General features: G+C 39.7%; 1 protein-coding gene across 2 annotated transcripts in view; it reads right to left on the minus strand.

The window, feature by feature from the left end:
* Positions 1–23,777, minus strand: part of prkcq (protein kinase C, theta) — a 41,463-nt gene that overhangs the window by 13,514 nt on the left and 4,172 nt on the right. The window contains exons 1-4 of one of the 2 annotated variants that reach the window (XM_050036309.1): positions 17,895–18,014; positions 17,260–17,638; positions 3,194–3,393; positions 1,055–1,115 (exon numbers count right to left, since the gene is read on the minus strand). In XM_050036309.1, coding sequence (XP_049892266.1) covers positions 1,055–1,115; positions 3,194–3,393; positions 17,260–17,377 — 379 coding nt within the window. In that variant the 5' untranslated portion in view covers positions 17,378–17,638; positions 17,895–18,014. Of the gene's footprint in view, positions 1–1,054; positions 1,116–3,193; positions 3,394–17,259; positions 17,639–17,894; positions 18,015–23,777 lie in introns of those variants that run through there. The other variant, XM_050036310.1, reaches the window with a different exon arrangement.

Here is a 23,777-nt window from a genome sequence, read left to right on the forward strand (position 1 = left end):
GGTTCAATATCAGCAAAGTTTCCCTTTATATTCATTGTCTTGTGTGGTGATCAGCAGTGATGTGGCGGTTCACTTTTACACTGTGATCTGTAGCCTATAGTTCGGCTTTAGCTTCTAACTATCTTTGTCTTTTTAACCTGTTGTTGCTGCTGAGTCAGTTTGACATCCTGGATATATCCTTCAAACACAGACTGTAGACCCCTCTGTCTGCTCCTCTCTGGAATCACTCTTTCATTTCTCCAAAAATATGATAATATTCCTTCAGGGAGTGCAGTTAGTTACAGTGTGGACTCCATGCTTACTGCGACAGCTTGTCGGACTATCACAAAGCGGCGGGGCTTAGCGAAGGGCAATTGAGGGATGTCGTCGCCACGGAAGCGTAGTGACCACCCTCTGGTTCCCCCTCAGGTTGTCCTTATTAACAGCTCCATCAGCATTGTAGCTGTTGTTTGCGCTGTTAGCACCGTTAGCCCTTTTGGATCAGCCACCTCTATGTTTGTCTTACAACTGTAAGTGCCAATTGAAATCAGTGGCAAATCGCTCTCTAGCTCTTGTTTTTTTACAGGAAGCATGTAAATATTCTGAATCAGACGGCGCTCTGCTAGCTTTTATTTGGCATCTCAAAAATGACCATAAAAGGAATCTGAATTGGAATAAAACCATTAAACTGGCAGTCGACTCGTCACAAAGATGCAGATATTCTCTAATAGACAAGACATGATATACTTTCTTGTTTCTAGCAGCAGGAACAACTTGTAGTTGACTTGTAAGAATGTAGTAGACAAGTAAGTTCTGGGAGGAATGCTGATCATTAAAGAAAAAATGTTTCATTTTTGAGTCGACCTTACTACCTTGTACCTTTAAGATTATTGAGACGACCATCTGTTATTTTCACTTTCAGTTTTACAGATTTTGTTTGAGCAGTTGATTTAATTTGGCAGTAGTTTCAGCTTTCTTGCAGTTGATAGCAAAACCCTGTGTGCTGCAGTATATTACAGTTTTTATAAGTGTTGTTGGGGCAGCAGGTGGAGTTAGATTTGTTTGAACCACTCACCACTTTTCTCCAGATAATATCTGGCCTCCATCAGCAGGCGGCCCTGCGGCTTCAGCTCCAGCTGAGACAAAAAGAAACGGAAAGAAAAAAGAAAACTGAAACAAAAGCAACAATTTTAGACAGAAATTCATGAGAAAAACAGAGTGAAAAAGGGAAGGATGTGAATTCAAGAAGATGACGCATGAACTGTATAATGCATGTTTGGCGTCACTGAGACAGACTGGCAGTCTGGCACATACAAACACACAGACAACCAGACTATGGAGCAAACTCCGAATGTATTTGATTTGATTAATTTGTTTTACTTTATTTGTTTAATTCTTAGTTTGGTATAAGAGACAGTTGGCATGAAGCCTCTGGTGTCACCCAAAGCAAAGTCTTTCCAAGGAAGAAATTATCTGGCGCACAGGAAGAGATCTGTGTCTAATTTCTGACAAGTTAAAAATAACTTTAGGAAGAACTGGGTAATTAGCGGCACCGATGGCCTCCGTAACCTGGATATTTTTGAGAAGCAATTCAAGCTAAAGTGGGATAAAAAGGATGTGAAGCTGAACCCCTGTTCGGGGTCTGGGGCCCTCCTCCACGGGATAGATTCTTACAAATTTGTGAGAAGTATTTTCGGGGTGTTTTGGCCGTAATTAAATGGCATACAATAGAGAGATGACAAGAAATGAGGGTAGAGAAGGAGAGAGGGTGACACTGAACAATGGTCCCCAGCTGGACTCAAACTGGGAACACTGCAATTACACAGTCTTAAACCCCCTAGGACACCAGTACACCCCAATTCTTTATTTTAGCATGTAAATTGAACATTCTGCTGGATGAAAATAGAGAGAGAAAATACAAGGGCTGGATGATATGTTAAAATATTCCAACTGGTCACCTCCAGTATGCCAGATTCTTCTAACCAGTCCTTTTATTTTCCTGCTGCATCTCAGCAAGTAAAGCTTCCATGACTTTAATTCGACTCTTAAGGTCTGCATCTTATAACATAACAGGCTTTCTTTTCTAATGATTACAGTAACAACATAATACACACTGGTTTGTGGTGTGTTCACTGCCTCCTCTAGGCAGGAATTTTTACGCTGTTATGCCACTAGGCCGCTTTGTATAAAAAGTATATTACTGGAATTAAGGGACAGAGTTGCCTCGTCTATGAGCCGTCATTGTGCCGGAACATTGTCTGTATAAAAATGACAGCTAGCAGGATGGGATAATGGCTGGCATGGGTGTGATGTTTTGAAGACACGCTATGTATGCGACCCATTGCAGGAGATATAGCTGGTAGCAGTCAGCAGCTAACTTAAAGAAGAACAGTGGCCCAAAATGTCCACAAATTTGGAAAACGGTGAGGTCCAGGAGCTCCTTACCCCCTGAGCAGATGGCAAGATCAGCCACCATTGCCATGTTAATGTCATTGTTATTGTTTATAAAACGCTGCCGACATGCATGTTACATGTTACACTAGAGGCTGACGCATCACTCTCCCTCTTATGCTTCTTCGATGCCGGGATGCTGTCTATAATCACACACTGGAGCGGCATGATGCTGCCGTTGTTTGATTCTGTGTAAAAATGCAAAGGTGGTGTAAAGACGGGACTTTGTAGCGGCCATGTAGCTTGATCTTTGTGTAAAAAGGGCTACTGTGATTAAAAGATTAAAACACAAAATTCTGGTATACAGTGATGTGAACTAATTGTTGATGAGAAGATTTGTTGAGATTACATACAAGTTATGTTCATGAGAAAACAAAGCTTGCTGTGTAATTCATTAAAAAAGCATTGAAATAAAAACACAATAAAATGCCTTCAGAGATGCAGTGAAAAGATTTTTCACTGCAGATATTTCGACATGTCGTAGCAGAAAACGCACAGATGTAGCTAATCAGTAAGGTCATTAATTAAACCTGTGCTTTTCCTGCCATTACAAGTTGAAATGCCACCTGGGAAAAGAAGTCTGTTGGTTAATTTTGAAATGACTAAGAGGAGGATTACCACTTTAAACATTTGATCTTTTGACCTTAATATGAGTAAGCCCATCTGGATTTTTTACCAGAGTAGCCAAACAGCTGGTCCGGGAATACAAACACACACACACACACACACACACACACACACACACACATCCCACTGCACTTACCCAGATCTCCAGCTTCCCGTTCTCCTTCTTGCATCGCGTTGCCAGCGTATCCAGAGCCACTGTGGCCTCAGACTTCAGCTCCGCCGTCCGGTCCTTCACCATGACGTGCATGATGCGACCCCGATGGACGTGGGCGTCAAACGTAGAGCTCCACGGCGGGTACATGGTGGGCTTCTTCTGCTTGTACACTTGGCCCTTTTCTGGAAAAACAAACAGCAATAAAGAAAGACAGACTCTTTGACTTTTTCCCAGCAACAGACAGGAGATAAGATGAAAAGAACTGCACTGGCTGGTTTTCTCTGTGACTTTCAGTTCAATACCTAGAAATCCTGTGCGTCAGCAATTATATGTCTTCGTCTTACTGGAACTGGCAGGGTGGAAGTAAGATGCAACATCACTGTCTGCTCTTTGCAAACACTTTAAGAATGAGTGTGTATGTTCTATATTTCTTTAAAAATCATTCTTTAGAAATCTTCATGGAAAAACTGACACTCATCTTGAGACTACAAGAAGCACAACAGGAAGTAAAATGGACATATAAGACTCAAAACGATGGCAACAGGGCTGCATAAAGGATGGAAAATATGTGAATGTATTTCCCTAACAGTTTTAATTCTTTTATTATTGTCATTGTTAAACCCTGCAGATCTTTTGCACCTAAAGATCTAAGTGCAAAAACACCACTTTGCGGCCAGAAAAACTCACTAGAGCACCAAATGTTTATTAATCCATCACTGAAAATAGTTTCCAACAAATGCACACTTTACTTCTTTTAAGGGTAACTTTGATCTTTTTCAACCTGGACCCTTTTTTTCTTGTTTTTGCAATGCAATGTATAATTGCCTAGAGTTGGTTCGTGTTCTCACAGCAGCATTTACAAGCGGACCAGATCAAATGCCTTGTGTGAGAAAGCTGCTCTTGATTGGTCAGAATTTCCATGTGGGAAAAATCCAGGAAGTAAAGCAAACGTTGAAGAAGAGTACACTTGCAAGATAAATGTGACACTTTCTAATGTCACAATGGAGGGACAACTACGCAGGTTGATTTTAGCGCTGCTCATCGTGGACTATATTGCTGTCATTGTTCATTTTAGTCAAAGCATACAGTTTGAAAACGAGGCGCGGCTCCAACTAGAAAACAATGTTTTGATGCATTGGATGTGCTGAATGTGCATATTAAGGCAGTACAGGAGGAGGTGCACATTAATAATCCTCCAGGACTGTAACATGCTCATGTTTAACCCAAACAATGTGTCATGTGACTGCAGTTGCTTCACATCCAGGTCGGAACATGTTCTCACCACAAACCAACCGCACCAGAGTTCGTTTGTAACCGGACCGAGACCACCTCTTCAAGAAGGTCTCGGTCCGGTTGTTTTGGTGCACACCTGTGATTGCTGTGTTCATTGCTGGGGCAAACGAACTTGAGTTGAGTTTAACCGAACCAACCAGGGCAGGTGTGAAAGCACCCCAAGTGTTTGACAATATTATATAAAGGATCCCTACAGAGATAGCATTTTTTAAAGGTTAAGATCCTTTTTGTTTGACCAGAAACAGCCCCGATATCGCCATTGTCAAACCCACCAAATTCCACTTAAAAAACAGTAATTTTGTCATCTTAAAAAACACTTAAAACTCATTAAAACATCTTGGTTAGTCTTTCTACTGTTCCAACAATCACCAACTCTGGTTTGGTTGAAATAAACTGGTGGAGAAACGACAGCAGCAGGCAGCGGAGATCTTCCAATACAGACTCTTATTAACACATAACAAAAGCCAAGTTAGTCTGCAAAGTGACTAAAGAACTGTCTCAGAAAGGCAGGTTCTTATATAGAGTTATAGGCACTGAATTTACAGTAGCCCCAGAATCACTATTGTCAAACCCACCAAATTCCACTTTAAAAACCAGGAATTTTGTCACCATAAAACACATGTCATCCAAAGTCGACAGAAACAAAATAAAACTCATAAAAACCTTCTTGGTTTGTCTTTCCACTGTTACAACAATCAACAACTCTGGTGTGGTTGAAATAAACCCTTAATTCACCCAGTTGGAAATAAAGATATACTGGCTGTACACACGCCTAAATTGCTATTTATTTAAATGGAGTCTGGTGGGTTTGATGATAGCGATTTCGGGGCTGTTCCTGGTTAAACAAAATGGATCTTTCTTCTCAACAAAAAGCTCTATCTCTGTAGGGATCCTTTCCCTTTCAATGTTGTCAGACACTTAACAATCTGAGCCCGTCAGTGGCAAAAACAAACACTTTTAGCAGATGTAAATTAACAGTGCTCAGTTGCCCATAGGGATTACATTTCAGTGGATCTTGCAGCTGCAGCAGTCTCCCTAAATACTGGACCAATTATTAAAAAACTGGTGTTCACATTAGTCACTGAGACACAAAAACATAGGAAAATATGGTCCAGGTTGGAAAATACCAAAGATTGAGGAAATTACTGAGCATTTTTACAATATAAGTGTTTTAAAAGATTTATGTCTTCACAATGAACAAACAAGTCACAGGGTAAGAAAGCTTGTAAAGCATTGATGGACTCGCAGTGTTGGATTTTTCCCAGGGATTTGTTGACAATAACAAAAGTATAGAATATCACCAGCTGTATCCTCGTGGAAGTTAACTCGCAAATTTGGTTTAATAACACCCGGAAGAATGAGAAGATTTCCTGCCGGGGATGAAAACCGACACCAGGAATTAATCTGGGGGGCAAAACCGGATGAATGTATAGAGTGTCACTCTCAGAGGATTAGATGCTCTTTTACAGTCCCAAGCCGTCATTTAAAGCTCAAATCCATGACTTATTTACATTAACATACGGTAATCTTACATGCAAGTGTTAGATGCTTTACCTCTATTCTCCTCTGCTGCCATAGGTACTACATTTAGTTTGCAGGTTGTGTGATAAACCATCTCAACACTTCACCACCTGGGTAGCAGATCTTTACGAATATTGCCTCACAGTGTGGAGAGATTTTCGATTGAATCACATGGCCACAAAAAAACCACACACTCCTGGCCTTCATAATTGACATCTGCTGATTTTCCTCTGCAATAACATCCCATATATCCACTTACATAACAGCCACATGCCATCCTGCTGCCTCAACAATAAAGCCTGCTAAGCTTTTTACTCCCAAAGTGATCTGCGGCCTTCTCTATCATCCGCTCATCGCCTGTCTGTCCACCAGCTCTGCCAGCTGCCGTCTCTGCCGATTAAAGCACCCAGAGAGTATATGTCTGTTTTCTCCCCAGACACACAGGCAACACCAGACTCTGCGTGTGCTTCTCAAACTGAGTTTCCTTGCGGCGCTCTGCAGAGTGAGAGGTGACATGTTTTGGTGTCAGGCAGTGCTCTGTCAGTTCCTGTGTTATTCTTTGAAAATCTACCAAGGTGGCATTTAGACATAAGTGTGCTCTCACGCCTCGGCTGCTTTGAAGGAGTTTATACTTCCCTCCTTTTTATGCACTGTAGATGTTCCAAAGAGGTTTTTTAAGAATATATTTATCACATTTTTTACATACATCACAGAACACAGCAGCTCGGACATGACGTGACAAATAAAATAAGTAGTTAGAAATAAGAAAATGAAAGAAAAATAAAGGATAGTGGACATTACCTCCTCCAACCAGACAAAGGCAGCAACAAACAAACAAACAAATGGCAAGGTTACAAGAAAACTGATTTACTTTTATTTACTTTAATTTCACAGATAAGAAACAATAAACTGTGAAGACAATAAAGCCTCCACAAAAATTTCATTTTAAGTCTTGTGTGTGATTTATCCTGGCTTCATATGAGTAGAGGAAATCTCTGCTAGTTGCTAGGCTAATTTATACAATGTAAAATGCCATAGGCTTGTGCTAATAACATTAGCATGTTGTATTTGTTTGGAAAATGTGTTTAGTATAAGACAGTTGTTTTGTCAGTGAACCTTGTGAGTTGTAATGGAGCTGAATTTTGTAACATTACCTTTTTTAAATGTTGCTGTTGTCCCTGGCTTCATATGAGAAGAAAAGACCGCTAGCTGCTAGGCTAATTTATACAATGTAAAATGCCATAGGCTTGTGCTAAAAACATTAGCATGTTTTATTTGTGGGGAAAATGTGTCCAGATAAAGACAAGTGTTTGTCTGTGAATGCTGCCAGTTATAGTGAAGCTGATTTGTTTAAGTTTATTTACTTTATTAATTGCCTGAGGGGAAATTCAATGTTTTCACTCTTGCTTGTCAATTACACACAGGTCCGAAAGACACACACATGCACAAACAGGACCTATACATGCACAAAGTGGAGAGATGTCAGAGTGAGGGGGCTGCTCAGGGGCACCTCGGCAGTGCCCAGGAGGTGAACTGGCACCTCTCCAGCCACCAGTCCACGCTCCATATTTTGGTCCGGGCGGGGACTCGAACAGGCGACCCTCTGGTTCCCAACCCAAGTCCCTATAGACTGAGCTACTGCCGCCCCCTGTGTACTTGTGTTTGAAATTGTCTCTATTAAGCTATGTTTAATGTGTGTTTAATATGTTTTTAATGTGTGTTTAATGTGTGTTTTGAATCAACTAANATAAAGACAAGTGTTTGTCTGTGAATGCTGCCAGTTATAGTCTGATTGATTTGTTTAAGTTTATATACTTTATTAATTGCCTGAGGGGAAATTCAATGTTTTCACTCTTGAAACTGTCTCTATTAAGCTATGTTTAATGTGTGTTTAATATGTTTTTAATGTGTGTTTAATGTGTGTTTTGAATCAACTAAACTTTACAGCACTTCACAGAAACCTCCGCCGCCGACTAGTGTTTTGGAGGTGTAACTGCAGAGTGACACAGACACACCATGGCACAAGTATAAATGCTCACAATGGCCTAGGCTAAGGCGCAGGGTCTGCCGCACAACTATAAATCCCGCTTACGGGTCCCAGACTTTATAAAAAGTCTCTACTGAGGAGTGAAGAATACAAGAGATTCTAGTCATCGGGAACACACAGCATTATAAGATTGTGCCACGAGTTTTTTTGTTGGAGCAGCATCCTCGGTCCAAAAGAGCAGAATATTTTTCCTGACGGCAAAAGTCAAAAGATTGAAGAGTCTCTTTTGTTTGGTTTTTGTAATATGACCATCCGGAAGACCCAGTACTTCTATTTAAATTCCAAATATAACACACAGTTCATCCACAATACTAGATTAACAGCTTTGTAGCCTCACACACAGCCAATACGAGTGAATATAGCTTCCAGACTCAGAGTTACGCTCACAGCAGAGAGAAGAAATATTAGCATCCATTTTGTTTTTGAGAGCAGGTCTTATATATCAGGGATTAACACCTGCTCCTGATAACTAAATCCACACTAAACAAAATTTGAAATCCCCTCACTGTTAGCACCATTTGAGCCCAAAAGCATTGACTCAGCATGCAGGTTCCCCTCATTTGAATCTAAAAGTGGAAGTTAACCAAGAATGGTCCGCTGTTACATTACTGCCATGAGCTGTAAAACAAGTTTTTCATCAACCCAGGGGGATATAACTCATGTTACCGAAACTAACAAAGGAAACAGACACAAATCAGTTACGTGAGCAATTACAGAAGAACAGTGCTCATTTTCAAGTTACTATAACTACTGCTACAGCCATACATTCACATAAAGAGGCCTGGCCTGCAAACCCCAAACACGCTACACTTGTACATGTAATATGTATTATATTAATATTTCTAAGTGATGTATCGTATATGAGCTCATTTTGTCATTGGAAGGTGGAGGGGATGTTGGATGGCGTGGCACCTAGAGACAACAGACAACAAATACCCACTGTGTCTTCCAGCTGTTTTTCAGGCACTAAACTTGAGTATTCTTTAGCAACCCTTTGCTGTTTCGCCAGCAGGGATACTGCCCCAAAAACGCGGGTATTTTTCACGAAAACATTGTATTTTTCAACCATAACCAAGTGGTTTTTGTACCTAAGCCTAACAACACATTAAGCACAGGGTCGTTGAAGCATAAAGAAGCGTGCAATTTCATTGTATCCTCTACATAATACATAAATGTAATGAATCAGTGGTTCACAGAAATGTACAATGCGAGCATTTACTCAGGTGATTGGTTCCAGTGTGAATTTATTAACTGCTGAAAATAGTCCCCAGCAAAGCACTATGTCCTCTTGTTTGAGTGACGTTAGCTAAAAACTAGTCACAAGGGGTCTCATTTATAAACAATGCCTGGGATCCATATTAAAAATGTACGTGCGGACAAAAAAAAATGGCATGTGCCAAAAAATATTTGACAATTTCTACAGTCAGGCTTCCATTTCATAATCTGCGTTGCCAGTTTCCTGTCTCCAAAACGTTCGTTAGCATTTAAAAAACAGCCTCTAAAGTAAAAGCTTTTAAAAATATCTGTTTCTGTGGAGACGTGATAAACAGGATAGACAGAGATTTTAGAACAATAGCGGATATATGCCGGGTTGTTCATGTTTTGTTAGCACTTTTGGGACTACTTACGCGCTTACAAATGAACTTAGCACTGCTGCATCAACATCACTGCTACATCGGCAAACAAAGACGCCTGCTGTGCCCAATATTAGTAAATGCATAGCAGCTAACTATGCTACATAAGGTTAAAATGTAGTTTATTATTATTTTTATCACTAGCGCCAAGAGGAAATCAAATCACTGTGCATGGGCAGAACGTTCTTCTATGGCGTATTGCCACCTACTGGCCTGGCATGCTAATTGCAGCAAAGAGCTGCCGTTTTTGCGTTTTCGTGTAAACAGGGATATCGTTTTCACAACTGATCGTGTAAAGCCGGATTTTTTTTATACGGGATAAATAAAAATCTGTTTTTGTTTGTGTCGGTATCCGTGTAAACAAGGCCTAAATAGATCCCAACTTTTCCATGGGACCTGGTGCACGCCTCTTTTCTGGCCTCGTTTTGTGCGTACTAGTGTTGTCACGATACCAAAATCTTTGTTTCGGTACCAATACCAATATGAATTTCGATACTTTTCGATACTCTTTGGTACTTTTCCTAAGGAAAAGTCCTTTTGGATACAAACCTTTAGAACAATAAATAGTAGGGGTGTAACGGTACCAAAAAAATCATGGTTCGGTAAGTACCTCGGTACGGACGTCACGGTTTGGTAACTCAAATGTTCCACCAAGTTTGTGTTGTCTCGTGTTGTCTCCCTTTGCGAGGCAGACTTTCTCTTGTCTTTTTTCACGTGCGCCAGCTGCGAATGTTGATACAGGTGTTGTCATACACACCACTTGCGCAATCTGTGCTCCAATAGGAACAAGAAAGGCGTTTGTGTGCATAAATGAGTAAAATAAATTAACTAAATTAATGAATTGAATCAATTTCAAAGTACCGGTATTTTCCAAATGCAGTATAGTACCGTTTGGAATACTCTAGTACCGCGGTACTATTTTAGTACCGGTATACTGTGCAACACTAGTGCGTATGCAGTGTTTATAAAAGAGACCCCAGATGTTTTAGAATTTCACAGACCCTTTACAAAAATGGAACTATATATTTGTCGACGTCTTCTTTCACGTTTTACGTCTTCAGTAGGAACCAAAGGGCTTCAGGACGGAAGTCAGAACGTATTGAGAAGCAAACTAACACATCATTGCTTTTTGGTCTTTTCATGGTACTTTTTGACAAAAGTATTTAGAGCCTTACTCTAAGATAACAGAGTTTATGAACCAGCTTGTAAGCTTATAAGTGCAGCTACAAAGGTTCATTTTGCATAAAAAGGCGTCCCTTAATAAAAACATGAACTAAGGCTTGTTGTAGTGAAACACTTAGCACCGTGTTCACTTGATACCTACAGTAAACCAGCCATTTAATTCATTACATTTATTATATTTATTACGTGTGATTACTTTTTTAAATACATGTATCTGCCTCTTATTGCTATTTCCTTTTAATGTGTCTCATCTGTTACAAATGTTGTCGTGGAGAATAATATTTCGCGTCCATATATGCCGAGTGTTTACTATGGGAGTCACAATAAAGAATCTTGAATCTTGTAATGTATAAATAGGGTTTTATAGTTCTATTATTTTGTCAACTAAACATTTTATTGGTTAATAAAAACATACTTTCTATGAGCCAAAAATACAAAAATAGTCTTCATTTAAAGCCATGGCAATCTTCATTGTACTGGAACAGACAAAAGCAGACAGGTGCAGAGACTCAGACTTGGCTTCCTAAGAGTTGAGCTGGTGCTTCTGGCTAATCATGACACTTACTTTATATTGGAAAACAAAACCATAGGGGAAAAAGACTCTGGAGGCCTTTATTGCTGCAGCTCTGTTACACCACTTGTGCTTCGCTGAGTCTAAAAAAGACTAGAAGAGTCTGAACACTCCCAACTTTGTAGAGGACTTCAAAGAAAAAGCTGTTTATTGAAGTTTTCCATCACTTTTATTTGAAGATTAAATCAGCCGCAGTGAGCCAGAGTGCCTGATGGGAGCTATCTGCTCCTTTATTTTTATTTTTTGGCCAGACTGGGAGTTTCTCATCATCAGCCCTTAATTTCACAAACTCAGCATGGGGCCACTGAGCAAACTGCCAAAAACAGTTCACAGGGATGAACTGTAATTTAGTACATTTACTCAAGTACTGACCTTAAGCACTATTTTGAGATACTTGTACTCAAGTATTTAAATTTAAGCAACTTTATATTCATCCTTCACTGTGTTTGGAGGCAACTGTTGTACTTTTAATTCCTCTAAATTTATGAAAAAGCTATTGTTACATCACAAGGCTAAAAAAGACATGTTCAGTGTATAAGTTTTATTTAAAATCCACAATGGTAAGATTATATTCAGCTTTGCAGTGCATTAGTAAAGTGAAGGTCATTGGTGGTCTGTTTCAGATTGTAATATGCACTGACTTCTGGTCAGTGGTAGTTAGAAGCAGCATTATAAAAACATCTAGCAGCAGCAGTAGCTGGGTGAAGGTCAGGGTGGTTGGCAGAAAGGAAATGTAACTACATTTACCCAAGTACTCTACTTAAATATAATCATTACTGCAGTGTTTCCATTTCATGCTACTTATTACATTTGAAGGCATATATTGTATTTTTTTCTCCACTGAATATTTTAGTTAATTTGCAGATTCAGATAATGAAACCAAAATACATATCAACTAATATACAATTATGTATCATTGTAGATTAAGCTACTCAGCAGTATATAAAGTAGTTAACTTATCCCCACCTTTACCAGCTGCAAAATTAAAGTGACCACACATTAATGCATCAGTAATTATAATGCAGTAATATAATATTAATAGATCTGAAATGGACCAGTCTGCATAACGAGTACTTTTACTTTAAGTAATTTTGATGCTAAAACTTTTGTGCTTTTCAGATTTACACAGTGCCAAAGAAAAAATTAATGCTAAAGAGTGTTAATCAGTATATATATCTGACCATATTCGTATGATACTGCACGTCATAGAGAATACAGTATTAAACTATATGGTCAAAGTGCTTGAGCCCTGCTACAGAGTGCCAGTCTGTTGTCTCTGCCCTGTTTAAAGAAGCATAAGCTGCAATTCAGGAGTGATCAACAGTTCAAAGTAGGCCCCGGGAAAGCTGCTCAGCCTTGCAGCAAATTTTTCCCAGTGGCCACTTGTGGTATTGCAGCGGAAAAAAAAATCCCCTGCTGGCAAGAAATTGTTTTCTCCATAGGCCATTGTAAAAGAGACGTCTGTAAAACTGTTGAAAGGACACTTGCGAATGCAGACCAGGTCAATTATGACTCCTGATCTGAATTTTTTAACCATGGTGGTTTTATATTTGTAAAACTTTCCTCAATTGGAGAAGAGCGGTTTAAAAATCTGGGACGTCATCACAATGTAAAGTCTGTGAGCCAAGCGGGAACTTGTGGGGGGGGCCAGCGGGAGAAACACTACTGCGCATTATCAGCGGGCTGCATACTGCATAAGTAAACCCAGAAACTAGATAACTTTTTTGTCATATGCGCCTGTTGAGCAACTACACCAGAATGAATAGGTGCCATTTTGGGGTCCAGTATCTAGTTATTATAAAATCTACAGTTCAGAGTCTTATGATAGAGAGTTACATTACATGACACTGGTGTTATTTCATTTTTCTTACTGACAATATGCGGGTATTTAAATGCCTTCAATGTCCACTGTATAAAATTTCAGTGGCATTTAACGGTGAGGTTGCAGAACTGAAACTTCTACCGTTTGCCAAGCTTGTAGGAGAACTACAGTTGCCAATGGAAAATCGCAGATGACCCTATAGCCAGTGTTTGGTTTGTCCATTCTGGGCTACTGTAGGAACAACATGGTGGACTCCATGGAAGAGGACCCACTCCGTATGCAGATATAAATGGCTCATTCTAAGGTAACGAAAACATAACAATTCTACCAATAAATGCCTCTAAATCCTACACCCTGGACCTTTAAATGTCACAGTATGAATTATGGCCAGTGAGTCACCTACAGTTGAATTAGATCTAAAGGTCAAGAATATCCACAGTTCCATAAATGTGTGATTGTTTCCAAAGTCAATGAGTAACCATGCTAAATGATCGTGATCTCAGCATTGACCAAAATAATTGGGAGTATGATTTTTGCCATAATCAAGCAGCTATACTGAGCTCTTCTTCCATCACGAAGTGAAACCACTGAAGCTTATTTTATGTGATGTACAATATATGCTAATACTAAGGTAAAATCTGGTATTGTTTGTAATTTTACGTTTAAATATTGTTTTTGTTTAATAGGTATAATTGTAGTTTCAATGTAAAAACATCATGAGTTGTATCAGTTAAGGTTGCAGCGGTATACCATGATATTAAAATTGACCGTTGTCGTACCATGTTCATTTACTTATCTACGATATTGGAAAAAAATGCAACTAGACGGAGAATCTGAACTTAATTATAGTTATTTTTAAAAACTATTCACACAGACTTCCATTAAAAAAATGTTTTTAAGTTTCACTTATAGTAATAAAACGTCTGTTCAACCAACAATAACCCTTCATTTTCCGTCATTTTGACCTATAGTAATTATATTTTTTTGATACCATGACACTGTGAAACAGCATTATTTTCTGAGACGGTTATCGTACCTTGAAATCTTCAAACTGTTGCAACCCGAGTATCGATATAATAGTGACAATAATAATTATTGTCTACTAACGATAATAATAATAGTATTTTTTCCTGTGTTTTCTTGCTTAAGTCGGTGTCATTCAGACATGAAAACAGATTTTTATCTGAGTTGAAGTGAAATGAAACCAAGGGCCATCGTCCCTCCACTGAGTCAGAACAGTGTAAATGAAACACACTGCAGGGCCTCTCCGTGCAGCCTCGTATAGGATCAGTCTTGTGGTTTCACAGAGGAAAAGAAACATCAGAGCCCTCCTCTTTCCTCTCAGTGTCACTCTGTTTTTAGCTCTAATCCTGCACTCATATTCACCAGCGGTTAAAGATAGCCAGATGCAGAACAAAGATATCTGCTCTTGGTCTGTTATCACGCTGGGAAGTTTCCCAAAGTTGTGACAATGACCGTGAATCAACAGCTGCAGTGAAGATCTTAAAAAATTAGGGATATTGTGTAAAATAAATGGACTTGCTCGCATTGACAGTGCTATCTTTATCTGTTGTTGAATTCTCACACAGGCCCAACTATATGGAGCCTGGCATCCTATGCCTCAGACCTCCTACTGTTACAGTACATACAGCACATACACACATACTCTTAGTCTTAGTCATCCTATAAGCTGCAGTCACTACGACTATATGATGAACAGTGTTGAACTCTTTAAAACTGAAAGTGAAAATAGCTGATTCTCTAAAAAAACAACCTGTGAGTTCTTTTATAACTTTACTTGTTGCTACATTTTGCTCCGTATTCTGTCAGACGTCTAAAAATAATGACAATACTTCTGCATTTCTATTTATTCCAAACACCCACAGTTTTTTGCGTTACTGAACATAAAATGCATCACTTCCTGAGTGGCAGAGGAATTAATATTTTTCTGAGAAAGACCCAGTGAGCATGTGGGGCTTAAAGGAGCAAATGTTAAAGCTGTCATGAGCTGGAATAAATGTCTAAATGCTATTCTGTGTTATCAAACGTTTAAAGGCACAAAATACTATGTAGGTTGTCATCTGAAGCAGTTTTCTTTGTAAGGATGGAAAAGGTAGGGCTGCAGCTAATATGTACTTTCATTACTACTTATTTTCTCAATAAATGATTAAACATTTTGACCATAAAGTGTCAGAAACTTGTAATTACAGTTTCCCAGAGCACAAGGTGACAGATTCACATTGCTTGTTTGCACATCGTCACATTTAAAAAGCTGAAATGAAGCTAAACTTTTAAACAATGAATCGATTATTGATAGACTTACTGATAAATTTTCTGTTGATGGCCTAACTGGTTTACGGACTAAACTCTAGTTTTAACTATGAAACTAAACCCTGGATGATGGTATAACCACAACTAAAACGTATACATTTTTGGTTGAAGTCTTCCCACAGATAGTATTGGGATTATCTTAAACATATAAACCGGGCGACACAGCCTCCACAGTGCCAATACACATGTATGTAATCAGTAGCAGAGTCAGGGTATGCAGAGGTCATGGTTCAGTGCGAGTTTGGCACAGTGGAAAAAATGAACAATGACACGTTTCTTTTCATTTACTGTGAACAGACAGAAGTGTCAAAGACAAACGGAATCCTCTTGCAGGGGTCTGAGGTAACTCTTTTCCCACTGACAACTTTGTTAAACCATTTTCATGGTAAAAAAATAAGATAGGATGCTTTGGGAGGGGTGTTTTAATTGGTGCCACCTTGGCTGTATTTAAACCTTCAAAGCACCCAAACATTTATCATCCTGGCACATCAGAGCACGCCGGTGAATGAGCGTTAGCTTGTTGGATGTGTTTCTGTTCACAGACCCTACAACTGTGAAGCAACGCCGACACACCGTCCTCGTCTTCAACACAACTCCATTGCTGTTGTTACCATCTAGGTACTCAGACAGCTCTTCCAGCTCCACTGTTTCATTTGAGTTCATCATACTGTGTGTGAACGATTCACAGCAAACGGCAAACGGCTAAAAGTTTCCTGGCAAAACTCACTCTTGTGAATGTTGGTTCCACAATAGATGCATCAATCTACATACCGAGTGTTCAGCGTGCACCAACCTGTGCCCCTTATACCGTGAAGGTTCAGTACGAATACACAAACCATTACAGCCTTAGTAATCGATTATCAGCACATTCTAATTGGACGATGATGGCTAAGCTACAGCTGATTCCTCAAGGTCAACAAATGCTGAGACATTGGTCCGATATCCGAACCTATCGGCTATCGGTCTGATGACAATAAAGCCTCTGGGGGCGAGGGCCAATGTAACGGGCTGATCCAGTGTAGCTAGCAGATATCTGAGCAAAGTCTTCCTCTTCCATGCCCCAGTCATTTATGCTTGTCTTTAAACATATATCTGCAGATACATTTTTTAGAAAGCTAGAGGTAACTCGTCATCAGACGATAGTCATTGAGTATGAGGTTCCATTTCGCCCAAGCATTCTGCCTCTCCACACAGACTGTTTACCTGCCACTTAAACATGATGAGTCAGTACTAATCAAACTGCAAACAGAAACCAGAACACTTCCATTGCCAAAATCTTGGCCTGTTGCCTACAGATTTATATTGGTCTAACTCTGGTTGGATCACTTGTGCTTGAACAATCAGTTGATTACCAATTAGTTAATGGACAGAAAATTAGTTAGTGAGGATTCTGATAATTGCTTCACTGTTTGATTCGGTTGTCAAGCAAAAAACAAATATTCTCTGGTTCGAGCTTCACAGTGTGAGGATTTGATACTTCCTTTCTGTTTCATGTCATTGTAAACTGAGTATCGTTGGTTTTGGACATTTGAAGATGACACTTTGGTGAACCGCCACTGATTTAACCTACTTTTTCTTGTTTATAAGTCATACACATTAGGTATATTTCACAAACACAAATGAACCCAAGCGAAGCAAGTCACTAACCTGTGTCGATGGCCTCCTTCATGTAAACCGCACAGTACGGGTTCAGCACCTCCTCGTGATAGGCCAGACCGGGATCGATCTCAAAGTTGGAGAACCCAATCCGCAAGAAAGGAGACATGGCTGCTGGCTTTTATTCTCTGACCTCCTCGCAAATATCCAAACAACCTTAAGGAAAAATTTGGACGACACCGTCTTTGCAAAGCAGTTTCAAGAGATAGATTTTGGAGAGATGGCTCCGGCGTTGCTGTCAACCACCTTTCCTCCGCCGCAGCACACGCCAACTGCCCCTTTTCCTCCAGAGGCAAGATGAGTCTGGCAGGGGGAGGAGGAGGCAGAGGAGGAGGATCTGCTGTTTTCCGCCCTTGACGCTTTAAAGAACCTGTGAGAGGAAGAGACGGAGACAAAGAAGGAGATATTTCATCACCCGCCGCACTGTAACCACAAGCTGTGAGTGAGTTTTCCTGCAGAACTTTGCTCCAGCTGGCTGTCGAAGCGGGGTTTTAAACTAAATCTGCAAAGTAAACAAAACAAAAAAACTAAGAAAATGTTTGAGGAACCTTGTTCACTCCCAAGAGCCCAAAGCAAGATAACAAATCAGTGCTCTATACCTGGAGCAAAAATAAAGCCGCCCCTACCTTCAGCACTTGTAAACACCAGCTGTCAGACATGGCAGACGTTTTTAGCACATTGTAAAAATAAAATGATCTCTAAAACATTTTCTTTGTGTGATCAACCACAGATATAACTACAGTAACACCCCTCTAATGCAGCACTTTTGATAGCAAAGTCTTCGAGTTGGTGACGGTCGATGTGATATTTGAGGCTTGGCAGAGAGTTGTGTGTGTGTGTGTGTGTGTGTGTGTGTGTGTGTGTCAGTCCCAGTGGTGGAGAGGAGGCCGGCAGGTGACTATTAATAGAGCTGAAATACTAAACGCAGATCAGAAATATGCAACTGCGTGTGCCTGAGTCCGCAATACTTGTTGTCATGTCGTCATCGTCAGAAGCAGCGAGTCACCTTCTTCACAGTAAACCCTCACTGACCCTGAGTCAGTGTGTCATGTGAATAGTGTGTCATAACCCAGCCCCTGGGCATACATAGAAACATTAAGTTCAGTAGGTGGATTCTGAGCCAACATTAAACATCTTAACGTTTTTTATGCACCCCCTTAATTAAAGTATTCTGTGTTTCCTGGGTGGTTGAAGGCTGCACTGATCAATATTTTCATATTGATAATGGATCAAATGAATATGTGTAATATAAGAAGGGTCGCTCACAGAGACGTAACCACAGGAAGTCTTTCACGGTGGAAATAAATCCAGTAGAGCACAATGGAAATGTAAATAAATATACTTATTTGAAGGAAAAAAAAAGCTCTCGCGATAATCTGTAAATATGTGAGAGTTCCTAATGTGAACAGTTCATTTTGGATATGTTTATAGTCTTATTTTTAGTTTTCTTTTGTTTCTTTCCTTCTCCATGTTTTTGTGTATGCAAGACTGGAAGATGTATGAAAAAAAGGTGTCTTGTAATCCCATGTGGGATGGATCAAATGTTTGGTATTCAATCAAATTGAAAAATATCTAACCAATAGGCTTGGGCAATTTTTTTTCAACCTGGTCTCATTCCCAGTCGTCAAATACTGCCGCTTGGTCATTGATTTTTGCGTCAGACCCCAACGAATAACAGACATCCTTTTGCGGTGGTATGATACAGCATTGGCGTAAGTTTGAAACACCACCAGACAACAACGTAATTTATAGAGCTGGAAAGATCGGTATAGAATGGGCAGGAGTGGTAGCGGATGGGTCCAACAACACCGGACTTTGACCCAGGAGGTCCATGTTTGCTTCTCGTGTGAACGTAGAACCAAACCATAATGTTTTTTCCAAAACCTAGGTCCATGCTTTTGTTGCACAGTGAAATGGAAATATCCAGTGTTTTACCTAAGTTGTTGGTCAGTGTTTAGCCTGCAATGCTGTGTTTCTAATATGCAGTTAACCTTCTTAAAGGCGGATTTATACTTGTGCGTCAATTCTATGCAGAGCCAACACTATGCTGTTGTGAGCATTTATACTTGTGCTATGGTGTGTCTGTCATTCTGCAGTTACACCACCAAACCACTAGTTAGCGGTGGGTTTCCTGTGAAGTGTTGTAAAAGGAGTTCGTCCAAAAGCACACATATTCAACACACACACAAATTCAAATGCAAGTACACAAATCAGCTTCACTATAACTCGCAGCATTCACAGACAAAGCACTTGTCTTTATCTGGACACATTTTCCCCACAAATACAACATGCTAATGATTTTAGCACAAGCCTATGACATTTTACATTGTATAAATTAGCCTAGCGGCTAGCAGACTTTTCCTTTACTCGTATAAAACCAGGGACAACAGCAACATTTAACAAAGGTAATATTACAAAATTCGGCTCCATTACAACTCACAAGGTTCACTGTCAAAACAACACGTTTTCCAAACAAATACAACATGCTAACGTTATTAGTGCATTTTAGTATAAATTAGCCTAGCAGCTAGCAGAGATTTCCTCTGCTCATATGAAGCCAAGATAAATCACACAATAGACTTAAAATGCTATTTTAGTGGAGGCTTTATTATCTACACAATTTACTGTTTCTTAACTGTGAAATTAAAATAAATAAAAGCTTTGTTTCCACTGAGGGAAATGGTTTCAGCTTACAGAAATAGACAGGAGGTCTGTGTTGCAGAGGAGCTGTGTCATAGTTTTGTTTTGTTTTTTTCACTTTTCCAGTTGTGAGAATCTGTTAAATTTCATGGGGGGATATTTTATTTACTGACGAGGCAAAGTTTGTATCACTTTGTACTGTGTAATAATGTAGTATTATGGTAAAAATGTCAGTATCAGTCAGGACATTTTATTACATTATTGGTCAAATTATTAGATTATTGGGTTTTATTACATTTTTGATCAAGTTAAATGCAAATTTTATTATTTTTTTCAGGAACTGATTACGTTATTTGGTGCTACAGGCCTCAGTTTTGTTCTATTTGTCCTCACGTGTAATTTGGACCAGTTCTTTCAATTATATCTTATTTTTACCCCATTAAATCTACCTTACATAAATGTCTTCATCTGCATATAATTATGCACATATAATCACAGACTGATATTGATCCTGATATTGATATTCTCACCCACACCCACGCACTCCCCCCTAAATGTGCAGTGCTGCAGACTCCCACACTTTGAACCTTGTCGTATAGCGCTGCGTTCACTGCAGGAGGAGTACAACTTCCGGTGCCTGAGTTACAACGAGGTAACCACACTTCCTGTGTGTCGAGGTGGTTTTTATTTTTCATTTTGAAGCTTCACAGGTGGGGCTGTTGCAAACACTAGATAGAAAAACAACAAAAAACCCGGCTGCTCTAAATTTTGAGAAGGTGGGCAGAGAACAGCGAGACACTGAGGGTTTCTGTAGGATGATGCATTGTGATGAACTAAATACAAGTTAGAAGCTAAAAAATACATACTCGATGGTAAAAAGAATTCTACATTAGCGTCATCCCTTCTCAATTATCCTGATATATTAAAGATTACTTGACTTAAAGTCCCAATATGTTTTTTGATACTTGACAATCCACATATGTGATTGAAAAGATAGATTTTTTAAAGTATAGTTCCTATTTAACTGCTGTGTTTACAGTGTCACTGTTGTAAACAAACCTTATCAGCATCATAAAGCATTAACAACCGTTGCTTCCTGTATTATAAGTCCTCTAACTTCAATTGGCTGGTGTACCTTCAGCTTCGGACATTTATGTGAAGATTTAATGTTTTAATGAAGAGTTGGGAACTCTTATTAGACTTTAATCTTCCTCGAGTTACTTCTTTTCCCCCAAAACCTTAACTTGTATGTGCCTGTATATTAGAAAACCACAGACTGAGATTGAGACATGATTAGGTAAACTCAGCTTTGACCATCAACCGAATCTTTTTTGTAACATTTTCACATGTTTTCATGTCTGGCTAATGTGCAAAAAATAACTTGCCTCAGTATAATTGTGAAACTGGTTACATTAAAGCATGATTCTGTGTGCTTTAATGTACATTTCGTGTTGTAAGACGCTGCCCAACTGTGAATTTATTGAGGTTGAAACTGAGTTTATCCTAGTACAAATAATATTTCATTTTTTCCACATGTACATGGAGATAAATGACCCTTTTATGAGGCTTATCCAGGTCATTATCATAATTGGGATATGGAGATTACACAAGTACAGAGAAATCATGTTGTGGTCATGTTTCCAGTATACAATACTAGTAACTGGGTTACTGATTGCTGCAGTCTGTTTGCCCAGATGCCTGTGATGTTGACAAAAAAAAAAAAGGGTGACATTAACGACACTGTACATTTACTCTTGTCACTACCATTTGACAACTTATGCTTGTCTTACAGCGAACGACATTACGAGCAATTTAATTGTCATAGACAAACGTCGGAGTAAATCATGAGAGTTTTACTTAAGTTGTTGTTGTTCTCTCCTGTGATCTTGATCATTTGGTATTAGGTGGTCATATAACTCAGTCCGAGCTATGTGTGCCCACGGAGCGTTTTTTTTTTTGTTGTTGTTGTTGTTGTTCTCAGCGCTGGCAACTTTTTTTAGTTGTTCCCAATCAAGCTTTTATGTGCGGGGCTGCTCTGAGCGCTTCTAGTTGAAAATCTCTGAGCTTTTCGAAATGCCGCTTGTGTCGTTACTGCGGCTCCTTTAGCTACTATGTATCCTGAGCTGTACGATACGTCAGAGACTTTACAACAAAGACAGAAAGGCCCATTTGCGTGAGAAGGTCAGCCGAACACTGAATGTTACGGCTAAGGGGGCGATGACACAGAACTGAGACGCTAGAGACGTGGACGCTTCAAAGACGCTTGAAGCGCTGGAAGCGCTTATTCAATATGCGCTAGACAAAAAAACAAAACAGCAAGGAGCGCCTGTGGAGCTGAGGTGCGTGCGCAACACACACACAATTAGTCTCCCCTTGAATATAGTGTTTCCCTCAAAGACAGTAGAGACAGTACTAGCTTACATGAAACTATCACGAGCTATCAAATCAAATCCAACTTTGTTTATCTAGCACTTTTCATACATAAACATGCAGCACAGAAACTGTGAACTTCTAGCACTTTTCATACATAAACATGCAGCACAGAAACTGTGAACTATGAAATAAGGTCACCAGCCCTCTCACATATCCCACTGTCTGAAAGTTAACTAGCTGCTACAACGATATCGTCGTTGCCAATTACATTGTACTCAACAGACAAATTCGTTGCGCTGCTCGCACAGCTCCATGCGTGTCTCCTTCTGTGTTTGTTCGAGTACTGAGGTGTGCGTGTGTTGTATAATTCTTAAAAATCAAATATTGTCAGGATAAATTTCTCGTCTTCGGATTGCATTGTGTTGTCTGTCGCTCGTAACTGCCGTAAACTGCCGTAACTGCCACAACAAAACAGGAAGGAGGATTTGATTGGCTGCCTGGGCCAATGACGACAATGACGAATGGTGCTACTGGCGTCTGATGCTCAAAAAGTTGAAAATATTTTAACTTTTCAGCGTCTACGCGCGTCTAAAAAGAAGCGTCTACAAAAACACGCGTCTAAAAAGATGCCGGAAAAACGCCCGTCTAAAAAGACCCTTGAACGCCGGTCAGATGCGCCGTGTCATAGGAAAACAATTGTTTTACTGGCGTTGCGCTTCTAGCGTTTCATCTCTGTGTGATCGCCCCATTAGTGTTGTGTTTTAATCTCGTATCATTGTGAGGTTGTTGTTAGCGGTGTTGTCAGTCCTCTTTTAACGTAGCGTTGTGTTAGCTACCTAGCTAACGTCATTGTCAAGCTATTGTTATCATAGAAACAAAACCCTAGTGCAGTGTGTCATTAAAAAAGGGCTGGGATGAGGCGTTACCCAGCACCCTACCACTGCTTTTCTACAGAAGAAAAATGCCAAGTCGACGAATGCCCCAAGTCACCCCAAACCTTTCCCATCTTGACATTCTGACAGAATCAAACGTGTTTATTATAGCAGTAAGTTTTTAATCTTGGCGTATGTGTATATCGAAGTTCAATACTGTGAACGTTGTCAACAGCCAATCGGTACGCTCTCTCCAGCATCGAGCAGGAAATAAGCAGGAACATGAACAAGTCTTGGTTCTTTTGTACTGTGGCAAAGAAGGAGAAACTGAGGAGTTGAGGAGTGAACAAGAGACGGTGTTTAATTGGCGTGTATCTGATCCACCAACCAGCACTTATTTTAGTGAGAAATCAATTTTTGAAATGGTTCTCTCATTGCCACGGTGTCCTCACAATAAAATAGCTCAGCTAACCAACAGAGGCTGGTCTATTCTGAATGTACCGTAAGTGATTTGCTTACGAATCAACTTTGTAAAAAACACACTTTATTTTTAAGTACAGTGAATTTCCAGCACAGAGCTTTTATTTTGAAGTGCCGTTTCCTGCTGTAGAGTGAATGACTAAT

This window comes from Epinephelus moara, chromosome 23, assembly GCF_006386435.1.
Source record: "Epinephelus moara isolate mb chromosome 23, YSFRI_EMoa_1.0, whole genome shotgun sequence".
NCBI lineage: Eukaryota > Metazoa > Chordata > Actinopteri > Perciformes > Serranidae > Epinephelus > Epinephelus moara.